Source organism: Pituophis catenifer, unplaced genomic scaffold (assembly GCF_029215685.1).
Source record: "Pituophis catenifer annectens isolate HBS135680 unplaced genomic scaffold, rPitCat1.0.hap2 SCAF_3, whole genome shotgun sequence".
NCBI classification, from domain to species: Eukaryota; Metazoa; Chordata; class Lepidosauria; order Squamata; family Colubridae; genus Pituophis; species Pituophis catenifer.
Genome location: NW_027256883.1, coordinates 23,245,343 through 23,258,915, shown reverse-complemented (window position 1 = coordinate 23,258,915; position 13,573 = coordinate 23,245,343). Strand labels below are relative to the sequence as shown.

The window sequence follows — 13,573 nt, the reverse complement described above, 5'->3', positions numbered from 1 at the left end:
GAAAACACTTTGCAACTAAATACGTACAAATTTTGCACCTTTCGTTTTTATTTGTTGGATCGAATCTGTGTAGATCTTCCATACATTTGAGTTGTTTACTGTGTTCCTACCGTTTACTGGAAGGGAAAGTGAACATTTCATGACTTAAAAGCTACATTTTAGACCCTGGACTGGATGAATCAGAGGTGGCCTGAGAATTTTAAAATCTAGAGAAGGGGTCCCCGATCCCCAATCAGCAGCCCAATAGCGAGCCACAGTCCGTTGGGAACTGGGCCATTTAAGCAGCGGGAAAGCATGTAAAAACAGTGGTAGATTTCAAAATTTTTTACTACTGGTTCTGTGGGCGTTGCTTGGTGGGCGTGGCAGGAGAAGGATACTGTAAAATCTCCTTTCCCTCCCACTCCAAGGGAAAGTTACTGCAAAAATCTCAATTTCCTCCCAATCAGCTGTGACTCGGGTGGCAGAGAATAGATGGGTGCGGGGCCAGTCAGAGGTGGTATTTACCAGTTCTCTGAACTACTCAAAATTTCTGCTACCGGTTCTCCAGAACTGGTCAGAACCTGCTGAATACCACCTCTGTGTAAAACCATCCCTTTTCTCTCTCCCCCCCCAACCACTGGCAGTCAATTGGGAAAGGCTGGTCTAAAACTAAGTCCACGCCAGGTCCTATCCTTAGCAGAATCACTGAAAAAAAAAAAGGCTATTTTGTTAGTGGGAACTTTTTGAAATATTACAGTATAGATCCAGCTTTTGATTTCATGGGGAAAAGCAAAGGAAGAAGATATATTCTTAATGGCAAAGAAATTCTGTGTTATTTTAGTTTATGCACATAGTGTACCATTAAATAAAAGTTATTGTGATACAAAGCCCATCTTCTATAAATCTAGAAAGGTTACTGCATCTGTTTATCTAGCTAGCATACGCATAGTTGTATATTATGTTTTTCACATTGAAAAATCATTGTTCTTTTGTTTTCATGTCATGGATGAAATTTTCAACCCAGATTCTTAACATCATTAAAGTTCTGTAACTCACTGCACCTTTACTAACATAAGTGCATTAAAAGAAAACAGGCTGATTCAGTGAAGTATCAGACATAAAATAACAGAGATGGAAGGAACCCCCTGTTTAGGTAGGAAACCCTACACCATTTCAGACAAATGGTTATCCAATCTCTTCTTAAAAACTTTCAGTGTTGGAGCATCCACAACTTCTGGAGGCAAGTAGCTCCACTGATTAATTGTTCTAACTGTCAGGAAATTTCTCCTTAGTTCTAAGTTGCTTCTCTCCTTGATTAGTTTCCACCCATTGCTTCTTGGCCTGTCCTCAGGTGCTTTGGAGAATAGCTTGACTCCCTCTTCTTTGTGGCAACTATCATGCTATCATGTCACCCCTAGTCCTTCTTTTCATCAAACTAGACATACCCAATTCCAGCAACTGTTCTTTGTATGTTTTAACCTCCAGTCCCCTAATCTTATTATGCAGTCAAGTCTTATACATACCCAAGACTCCTTGGCAATTTTGCTTGGAAAATGTATTATTCTAAAAATGATGTCATTGTTAAATAACTGTTGCAAAGATGATAACTCATGATATTCCTGTATTAAGCCTTTGAGTTGCTGCTGGACATTGTGCTAACACTGTGTGATTAAAAAAAAAGTGAAGGTATTTGAGCATACCTAAGCAATTACATTGAAAAAGTAATTACTGATAGATAGAAGCCTAATCACCAGGTTTACTATAAAAGAAGGAAGATGTCATTATGGATTAGCAACATCTGCTTTTTACCAAATTCTTCCAATGTATAATTGGCCAGAGACAGCTCTAACTTTTGTTCTGGACAACTGCAAGAATTTTTCATTAAGAAATGAAAATAAAAATAATACTACCGTGTTTCCCCAAAAATAAGACCTATCCTGGAAATAAGCCCTGGCTTGATTTTTACACGTGTGCCCAATATAAATCCTACCCCCAAAATAAGCCCTAGTTAATACCCTTCCCACTCTGGGGTGCATGGGGTGAGGTGAGGCACACAGGTAAAAATTAAACTAGGGTGGGGATGCAGGTGGAGCTGCCCTTAGGACAGTTGCACCAACACCTGCTTTGCCTTGCTGGCCCTTACTTCTGTGGCTGCTTGCTGCTGCTTGCATGCATTACCCCTGGCCTCCGTTTCACTACTGAGAAATGGGCTCCAGATTGACGCGTGCGACACCCACCCGGCCTCGTTTCACCATCAGAGGCCTTCAGAAAAGGCCTCTACAGCCAAGAAACAAAGTCCGTATTGATACACGCATTGGCCCTGGCCTTCGTTTTATCATCAGAGGCCTTCAGGAAAGGACTCTGCAGTCGATAACAGAGCTCTGCATTGATCCGGAGTTCTGTTATCGGCTGCAGAGGACTTAAGGAACTCCAGCAAGAACACAAAGATGATATTTGGACTGTTCTGAATGATACTTTAAAAGGCAACAACACAATGACTAGCAGACATACAAATACATTAAAAAGAGAGAGAGAAAAGTCTGCTATTAGCTCACTTTTCTAGTTACCTATATTTGATCCTTTATGAGATCAAATAAAAATATTTAATTATTTGAACTAAATAATTAAATAAACTATATGTTTATTTAAGCATATGGCTGCCCAACACATTTCATTACTCTGGGTGATTAATAATACTTTAAAAACCAACTAAGAAACCAGCCAAGGACGATATAATACCCAGTGCATCCGCACTAACTAAAAACATTTCTCATTCACACTGCACAAGTCAGGCTTACTATCCCATCCCCAGTTCAAATGGCAGAAAGACATTGCATGTTCTCCATTTGCAACCTCCTGCTGGCTTCCTCACTGACTTTGTTTGTCGGAAGCCGACAGGGAAGGTCACACATCACAATCATGTGATCATGGGATGCTGCAAAGTTGTAATCACGAGCCAGTCTCTGCGCACCCAGATTGCGATTAGGTGAACACAGGGGTGCTGCAACAGCTGTAAACACAAGTATTGGTAATAAGTACCACTCGTTTAGCGCTGTCATAAATGCAAACCATTGCTGAATAAGTGGCTGTTAAGTGAGGACCATTTGTACCCTTCACTGGATATCTTTAAGCAGGGGCTGAATGACCATCCATGAGGAAAGTGTTAATCTGGATTCCTAGAAGTTTAAATAAGCTCCTTCTGATTTTTTGATTCTATTAAAAAAATTGCTCTTTCTTTAGGTAGGAAAAATGCTGACATTTGGAAGGAGATATTTGTTGGAGACTATCATTCCTTTCTTCTTTATTTATAAGTTTATCCTACATAATAATAAGTTTCTTGGGTTGGTTGATTTAACATTAATAAGAATACAATGAGAGCGAGAAGGAAAGACGTACAAACACACAATGGAAAAATCAGTGCAAATGCAGGATGAAAACTAAAGCTACAGCCAATGCTACGGATTTCCACTTAAGTCAGTGGGGTTCCCCCTTATCCCCCCTTCCAGCTTTTGCATATGCTTTACATCTGCTATAGGTCTCCCAACCATCTGGAGCTCATTTAGGCCTGGAGATGCAGGAGGAATAGGACTTCATTCTGTCCATGGTTTCTGCTCTCCACTGTGGCAAGAGTTTATGTTTTTAAATAAATATATTTCCACTGGAAAAAAAAAAGTTCAAAATGGACTCTCTTTTTTTCATAAATGGCTCACTGGATGGCATTTATCATTAACTTCTTGCAATGATCTGCTTCAGCATGATTCACAAAAGATCAAATGCCAGCTATGTTTTCTGATAACGAAATTCATTGAAGAAGTTTGGCTTCCTTATGGAAATAATGTTTCGCCCCTCTCCCCCAGAAATTGGTAACAGCAAAGCACAATTGATAATGCAACATAATTTATCCCCTTTTGTTAGCGGAGCAAATTGCTTCCTGATGATTCAACATGTACTTTGCATACCCGTTTAATTCCTTGAATTATGAAATGATTTGCAAAAATGATCCCTTCAGCTACATCCACATCCAATTTTTGCAACTCCCCGCTCAAATGTGATGCACTTATTCAGAAAGAAATAGTAATTGTATACTTTAGTTTTGCATGTTGCAACTGTTGATTTTCTTGGAGTGAAGGTATTTTTCACCAGAATGCTTAATTTGACTTTTGCTCAAGCAGTAAGGTTTTTTTGCTGTGTCCTCAAATTCTTTATTTTTCTTTGGTTTTGAATTCTGGCTTCTCTCTTAAATCTGCCTTCTGGTTTGACTGTTAATTCTCACCAGCACTTCTGCTCATTGGTTTGTTGTCTATTTTCTGGGCAGAGGTAATTTAACAAAATCAAATTTGAAAAATTAGGATTATTTGGGAGAAACAATGAGGAAAAGCAAGGGTATGGGGATAAGACAAGAGTTCTTTACTATATGAAACCCCTTATATATAAACATACAAGAATCTTGCACATTTTTGGTAAGCATAATTAAGAATGGAGAAGAAATTAATTCAATTAGATGCTTTACACAACATTTTCCTATGGTCTTGAGGCTACTTTTGAATCCATTGGAAATTGTTCAAATATTGGTGAAAATATTTTTAAAAATGTGTTTGCCAAAGGAAAACATGCACAACAATGCAATATGTTGTACAGAAACTGGACAACATATGTACATGAAGAAACATGTATAGGTAGTCCACAATTTACACATGATCAAAATTCGGACACCTGCAATATTTATGATGATTGCAATGTCCCGGGGTCATGTGATCACCTTTTGCAAACTTCTGACAAGAAAAGTCAATGGGGAAGTCAGATACACTTATCAAACATGTTACTAACTTAACAACTGCAGCGGCATACTTAACAAACTGTGGGGCAAGAGAGGTTGTAAAATGAGGCAAAACTGTCTTGTTTAGCAATGGAAATTTTGGACTCAATTGTGGTAATAAGTCAAGGACTACCTTTATTTTTAAAAAAATACAAATATTAGGGGACAAATATAACATAATTATGCATATGGAATTTTTTCCAGCTCCCCCCCCCCCACCCCATTGATAAGCTGAGGTGAGGACCCAGGCTGAAATACACTTCAAAATGGATAATGACAAACTGAACAAAGTCAACATTGATAGGTTCACTTGTGTTTGGCCATAACTGAAAGGAGGTTTTGTTGTTGTTCTGATATCTTAAAAACTATCTTTCAACCAACTATTCCAAAGTAAATAATATTTTAAGTAGAACTTTTCATAAGCAAGTGGTTCCTTATAGGCAAATACCTAGTTAGAAAAAAAAAAATACAAACTCTATCTTCTAGATAAATTATTGAAATTCAAGAATTCTTAACTGAATTCTTTTTAGCCTGTAAAAAGAAAAATAAGAAATAACTGCAAGTACTTGTATGATATGCCATGAAATTATTAATTAACGGAGATAAATAACTGAGAACTTATGAAGCAATTGATAGTTGCATGGTCTTACATCAGATAATCCAATTAACAGAAGTTTGCAAGCAAGGAGAGATAGGGATTATGAAGCTTTAAATTCATATTCCTCTCATCGTCATCTTCTTGTTCTAGCAGGTAAGATCAAGCTATGAGCTTTTTTTTTTTTATTTAGAGTACACTCAAGCATTTCTTTCCCAACAAAACCTAAGAGAAATCTGTCTCTAAGGACAGGAAAATGCTATATCAGGATATAGTTATAAAGTACTGTTTGCATACCAGACTGAGATTTTGATTTGATTTGATTTCCAACTTCATCAGATAAATTGAAACCATCCTAACAAGATGCACTGTACTATAAAGCCACTGTGCAGCCCTACGCCTTCATCAAGAGAGATAATTTTATTCTGGATATGGGGAGAATGTCTTCTAATTCACATTTTAATGCAAATGTTCAAATCTCATGCTTTGAAAGTAATGTATGAAATCAAACAGTTAATGTTAAATTTTTGTTTCATGAAGCAATTTAAACAAAGCATAAAGATGCATAGTTTAGGTAAGATATACAGAGATGTAGTATATAGTGAAAATAAGACGCAAATAAGTTTACATTTGGGGAAATGTTTGTAACCATGTACATTTTTGCAGAATTGTGGTAAAAAGTGAGCACATTTTCATGCACAGTCTTATTTGTAAAAACAATACTCTTTCAGTTTTATGCAGAAATTTGAACCCATTAAGAACAAAATGAAAAACAGAAAGGAATCCTTAATGTCAGATGCAATCATTCCAAATCTACATTTTAAACAACTATAGCTGTACAAACCTGAGAAGTTTTAAATATGTAGGAGATTAAGGGCATAAAGGAAATGGTTGTTTCCTTTGGTCAAAGTATATGGGAACCCTGGAGTTGGGTGGCTAATAAATTCAAACAAGCGAACAAACAAATTATAATCCTTTCATAGAATTAAACAATTATTTTCAATTATTAGAAATAGAAAACAGAATTTTCATAAGAATATGATCTAACAAAGATGAAGTATAGAAAATCTGAATTGACTTTGTGCTATAAATATTTCATATGACCGCAGAACTGATTAGGGTTTCGGGCACATATTCTTCAGCCCCTTACCTGAAGTCTAGCAATATTACCTGTAAAGAATTTCATAGACCAGGTGTGTCCAATGTTTTGGCTTGCGTAAGCCGCATGAGTGAAGAGGAATTGTCTTGTCCACAAATAAAATACACAGTATAGCTAATATATACAAACACATATAATCATGTTAAAAATTTATAATCTTGTGAGACATTACTAGCTGTCCAGGGCTGCATGTGGTCCACAGGCTGGAAAACCTGTCCTAGATCAAAATACAACTTTTTATGAAGACTGTGCAATATTTAAATTCTAAAACCACAGACTCACTTACTAAAGACTCCAGATATCAATAAGGCTTTTTAGGCCAAATCTGTTCTCAAATTGTCAGATGGCTCAATTCTTAGTTGGCAACTCAATTCATTTCAAATTCACCTGGTGACTCTCAGGACTGAGAAGTGTACATGTTATTACACCTAAGAAACCTATATTGCTTTGCTTTTCATAAAAATAATTGCCATTTCGAGTTACTACGTGGCGGAGACAGTTGGCATTTTTCACCACTAGGTTTTTTTAGAATTCTAAAAACATGCTATAAGTACTATAAAAAAGAGTGGGAAGCTTATCTATTATGGGAAAAAAAACACAGGTAAAAATATGACCAAAATTGAATAATCTTGTTTATAAATTGCAATGTTACCAATTGAAAAAATTGTATACTTAAGATTAAGGTCACTTTTGCGAAGGTTGCCTGAGCAAAGCATAAATATGTCTACTTTAGAAACCTAGTTGTCCAGGGATAAAATTATTGTCAAGAACCAAAGCAGTCCTTGGGGCTATTAATCTTTTCCTATTTTTTTTTCAAAGCAGATTATTCTAAAATTGACTCTACAATTGACTCAATAACAAACTAAGAATCTACCTTTAATAGTCACTGCTATTGTTATAGATAAGCTCTTAGTTTTTACAATGCATTGTCAACCTGTTGTAGCGCCTACCTGTCCTTGGCTATTTCTACAGGGTCTAGTACATGGATGGATGCATCAGGAAATCCCCAAGCAAGATTAGGAAGTTGAAAGAGCATGCCATAAAAATAAACATCGAGCCTTTTCCCTATAGCTGCCAACAAAATTGCATGGATATGACTTGTGGTCCCCGGGAGTCGAGTTCTATTCAAAGGAAAATTTAATGCATTAGGGGAGGTACCATTGCTTTTTATTAAGTTTCTGCATTCTTCATATCAGAGAACATGCAACTGTATGGACCGCTCCTGGTGATCATGATCCATGTTATTTATATTCCTGCAATGACATCAATCATCTGCATGGTCCTGGTATTTACAGTTAAGAAATACTTAATATACTTAGCTATTCTTTGTTGTAAAGAGTCCAGGTTGATGTACAAACTTTGCTTGTAATCCTAAAGACCTCTGAAAGCAAAAGAAAAGGCAAAAAGAAAAAAGAAAACCCACAAAAATTCCTGTCCCAGGACAGGTTCTAAGCATATTTAGCTTGAGGAACCTAGAACTCTCTCTGTTGATCTGCCCCATGCCCAGAGTTGGGGGAAAAGCTCTCATTACTCTTCATGCACTGAAGGAATGCAAGGAAGAAGTATGGAAAAAAGGGCTAGAGAACTTTGAAAATAGGATTGGCAAAATTGGCTTGGCTGCCTGATGGATAACTTTCACTTTGATATAAATAATATTCTTGCTCAAACTACCAAATACTTTCATTACGGTGCTTATGACACACTTTTACAAGGATGTCAGCTCCCATCTGGGGTGATGAGGCTGGTTCTCCCAATGACTCAACTCCTTCTTATCCAACTGGATGTTGGATAGAACTGTGATAGAAGATGATGTATAACCCCCCCAGAATTCTACTTTGTCAAAACTTTATATGAAGCTTCTATGAGAAGTCAGCTATGATTTTGAGACGAAAATTTAGGGTCTGTCATTCTAATCCATCTTTGTTTCCTTTTTTATTGCTAGCAAGTCAGTGTATTGCTAGACTCAAATCTAGTAACTGTCCACTGGAATGGGGCAGCCAATATATTCATGTTTAATTTGTAGTCTTCCAGAACTCCTAAATCATTGTCACATATTACTACAGCCAAACCAGGTAACACCTATCTTGTTTCTGTACATTTGATTCTTCCTATCCAAACACAGATGCCTACATTTCTCCAACTGAACTGCACTTTATTGGATATGTTCCAAAATTCAAACCTACTAATAGTCTTTTTATGTACTAGGACCTCTACTCAGATTTGGGTTATCTGCAAACTTGATCTGCATCTATTCTAAATCATCATCTAAGTCAATGTTGAATATGTGGAAGAACGCTAGATCCAAGACACAGGATTTCTCCTTCCATGGACACAGAATTATTAATAACATGTGCTGTTACAGTTGTTCCATCAGCTATGACCATCAGATTTGATAAAGTTGTTTGATTTTATGAAAGAGGCTTTAGTCAAACTTTATCAAGCACCTTGAAATTTAAGTAAACCACATCTACAGTGTTCCTTTGATCTATTAACTATATATATAAAAATAGATAGTTCAGTAAGATTTGTCTGCCATGACCTATAACAAACCTATGCTGGGTTCTAACAATCACCTTGTTTCTTTCAAGGTGTTTGCAAGGATTCTTTTTCCAGGATTGTCTCAGATACTTACCAGTCTGCAGTTTTGTTCTTTTGTGAGGGTTGTTGTTTTTTTGGAGGGCTCAGCTTATTTCTTTTTCTTTTTTTGAAGATGGAAACAACATTAGCTCTTCTCTAATCTTCTGATACTTCTGATTCTCAAAGATTACAGTCAGTGATTTTAAGATCCTATACTACCAGCCACCTACCCATTTTTTTAAGTACCTTTAGTATGAGAGTGTTCTCTCCTCAATTCTTTACCTATGTTGACCTGAAATTAATCAAGGAGAGAAGCAACTTAGAACTAAGGAGAAATTTCCTGACAGTTAGAACAATTAATAAGTGGAACAACTTGCCTCCAGAAGTTGTGAATGTTCCAACACTGGAAGTTTTTAAGAAGATGTTGGATAACCATTTGTCTGAAGTGGTGTAGGGTTCCTGCCTAAGAAAGGGTTGGACTGGAAGACCTTCAAGGTCCCTTCCAACTCTGGATGCATCTCTAAATGTATTTCTGTCCTATCCTCTACCATGTCACCTTTCCCAGGTTGGACCACATGTTTTAATGTGAAACGGGAAATTAAGCAGTTCAAGCTTCCCCTTGCTGCCTGTCACCATTTCATTATATTCTCTAACCAATAGACTAATTGATATTCACTTGGATGGCAGAAGTATTGCATAAACTGGCCACTGCTACAGAGGCTACCACAAACCAGATGATTATTCTTCAACTGTTTTATTAGCATGTTAAATATGATACTTCACACTTGCAAAACAGAAAAGTCCAATCCAAACCATAAAGAATCATCTATTGGAAAAGCAAACAGGGTTTAGTGCTAGCTCTAAATCAAAAAAAGATGAAATTTTTCAAAACAGTAAAAGCTGAAGTATTAACATAGCTAAACTATTAATCTCATTAAAGTGTTTTCCTTCCCAAGAAAACCCCATTTTGGGTGATATCCAAAAATCAGCAGTGTGGAAAAGTTTGGAGCCATTGGAAATCTATTTTTCATTTTATTAACCACTTTTAATAGTTCCCTAACCTACTTGATGACTGCAGAAACAACTTGAAATATGGCCTGTCCCTCAAGAAGTATTTAATTTTATTAATTACAAATCACCAAATCATCATGTTTTCCTCTATTTTTTGAGGCACCATTCCAAAATATGTAAGACTGGAGATATTTAAAATTCAATTAACTGAAAAAGCAGTTGAAAAAAATAACATTTTTTTCTGATGTCTATGACTAAGGCAGTGTTCTTCAATTTAGGGTCTTCTAGAAATTGAAAATTGAATACATCCAAAAACAACCAAGTTCAGAAAAGTTGTAATTATGTAATCCAAACTAACTCATTTAGGTGTCTTCTACCACTGATCAGGAATATTGTTCTGGGTAGAAAATAGACCACATATAATTTATTTGATGTTGTGCTGGGATATTCATGAACAGTTGTTCCACTAACAGAAGGGAAAAGAACTGACATATGTTGTTAAATAACATTATAAAAATATATTGCAAAATAATAGAGAGTCAATAATACAGAACAAAGAAAATGTTATATTTTGTTAGCATTGAAAATTCAAATTGTATGTGAGACAAGGGAAATGCTTCAACATTTCACTTTATTGTTAATCAGCATATCCTTGTCTTATTAGCTTCTGTAGCTATTTTAGCCAGTTGGATTGTATGGTTCATTAATAATCATTACTAATCCAAGTAATTCATTTTAAGGTGACAAACACACAAGGCTAAAATTTATTAATTCAGAAAACTGCAGGCAAAAAGTTTTATGAGGCAAAATTTCATTGAAAAATCCAAGCAAAAGGAGAAATAAATCCAAAATCAGTATGAATTTTCGTATCAACTGTGTTCTCTCTCTTTTTTTTTCTTTTAAAGATATGTAAATGAACATATCAAGCAAATTTAAAACTAAGAGAAATCCAGATTGAGGCACCCATTTGTGTTTTATCTGCGCACAAAAAAACATATCATGCTAAACGTGGCTACTAGGTGCATACCGGAAGGCCTGAAATATTTCAAAATGACATCTGTGAATCTCAGTTAAAGGTTTTGAACTTTATGTGATAGAAGTCATTAAGCAGCCTCTAAGTCAAATCCAGACAATATTCTCTCTTCCCTGCTTTCTTTTTAGGGTCTCTTCACTTCTAATTTTATTTTCATCAACCTGTTGTTGGCAGTGGATCCCACATACTACCCTCATTTCCTTCCTTGCTTGCTTGGACAGGACCCACCTACCAAGTAGTTTGTATGTCAGAGGAAAGACAAACCAGTTTAAAAATATGGAAGAAGATACTGAGAAATTTGTTTTAAAAAGTTTGCTTAATACTAAATTGAAAAGAGGTCCTTACTGCAAGCAAATCCATAAAACCATCAGTAAATTTAATAGTTGACTACGTCAGGCTTCCAGTGTGACTCTTCAAGATGCTCCCGAGAATAATAAAATGAAAAAAGGCATTTCCAACTATAATACCATGCATAAAAACAAAACGGATACTATAAACTATTTTAATCCACATTCAAGTATGTCTGATTGCTCAGTTACAGGATCAAAGAAAAACCATTCCTCCTGCATGGAGCTAAATAAATGGGTCCTAGTGTGTTAAAGCAGACCACATAAAGTGTACCAATGGAATATAAACAAAACAAACTGAAATAGAAAGCATATGTCACAATGCACACACAGTTGACCCCATCTCTGGTTATTTCCTGGTTTTGGTTTAATCCATCCCACTTTATTAGTGCCTTTGGTTACATAAACTAATACTTATACTGCACGTTGCTATGAGTTTATAAAATTAAGAACATTAGGAAGCTTTTTAAAAAAACAACTCATCTTTAACAAATACTTCTCCCTCTTAATTCTCTATCCCTTAGTATTTCCTCTGTAATTAAGAATGAGCAAAGAGCGAAAGAGGTGGTTAATGTTATAAAGTTTTTTTTAAAAAAAAACATCCAGTCAAATCATAATTAATTATAGAAGGCAGCAAAATATAGGAGCAATCTATCCCTGACCACAAATGGGCTACAAAGTATGTCATCTGACTATTAAATCATATTGCATTAAAAAGCTGTCCAATTAGATCTGCAAAGCACTATGTAAGTTTTCCTGTTTCTCCAGATGGGTTGGCCTATGGATCATCCATTTCCAAATCAACAAAGCTATGAAGAAGTATAATAAAATCCATCTGGTAGGGGCCATCTTGGGAAAAGTTGCTGTACACAGCTATTTAGAAGCAAGTGTCACTGAATGCATGGTACTTCTGATCACACGGACATAGATTTGGGCTGTAGTAAGTCTTGTGAGGTACTCCTCGAGTTACGACCACAATTGCGCCCAGAATTTATGTTGCTAAATGAAACACTGTTAAGTGAGTTTTCGCCCATTTTACGACCTTTTTTTGCCATACTTGTTAAGTGAATCATTATAGTTGTTAAGTTAATAACCCGGTTGTTAAGTGAATCTAGCTTCCCCATTGACTTTGCTTGTCACATGAACCTGGGACACTGCCACCGTCATAAATACAAGTCAGTTGCCAAGCATCTGTATTTGGATCACGTGACTATGGGGATGCTGCAATAGTCATAACTGTGAAAAACAGTCATAAGTCACTTTTTATCAGTGTTGTTCTAACTTTGAATGGTCACTAAATGAACTGTTGTAAATTGAGGACTACTTCTATTAACAAAACCTGGTCCTTCATTACTACAGAACAAGATCCTATGTAGGGTGTTTCAAAATTTCATTCCTTTGTTCTACCTCTTCAGATACAGTCTGCGTTTCAGCATATGTGTATTAAGAGAAAAGGAGTCTCAGTACTTGATTTAATAAATAAATAAAGGAAAACATTCGCTATCTCATAGTTGAGCAAAATCAGCTTTAGTCAGAAATAAGTGCTTATGGTGTTTGCTTGAACATTTAGCGTCCTTACCTCCTGGGCAGTGTCTCAAGGCCATTTTGCATCTTCTGGACTCTGCAATGGTGGGACACGGTATCGTATCTTTTGCAGGCTTTTTTACAATTTGCCTCGTTCTCGTTTCCAGACCCCACTTAAATCCACAGGTCTTGTTATTTGTGCTGCAAACTGCCCACTCACTCCAGGGGCCCACTTGGCAACCTTCTGGAAAAACCAACACATACACACACACACCTAGTTAGTATTCTTGTCTTTTAACATTTGCACCTTCCAGAATATAGAACCCTGGGGGGGGGGGGAATTAAAACACGCAAGCTTTTCATTAGGTTTACTCCCTAACTCAGGGCTGTGAAACTGACAGCCTGCGGGCTGGATGCGTCACATGCTGGCCACGCCCATGCCCATTCTAGCGAAGGACGAAAAAGTTGTGATACATCACGTGACAATGCCGTGACAATGCAGGTTTGACACCCCTGCCCTAGTTAATGAAGA

The 13,573-nt window shown here is 36.5% G+C and overlaps 1 protein-coding gene across 2 annotated transcripts in view; it reads right to left on the bottom strand.

Annotated features, from left to right (window-relative positions):
* RSPO2 (R-spondin 2) overlaps window positions 1–13,573 on the bottom strand; it is a 128,438-nt gene that overhangs the window by 25,145 nt on the left and 89,720 nt on the right. The window contains exon 4 of one of the 2 annotated variants that reach the window (XM_070942060.1): window positions 13,097–13,285. In XM_070942060.1, the coding sequence (XP_070798161.1) occupies window positions 13,097–13,285 (189 nt within the window). The remainder of the gene's footprint in view (window positions 1–13,096; window positions 13,286–13,573) is intronic. The other variant, XM_070942061.1, reaches the window with a different exon arrangement.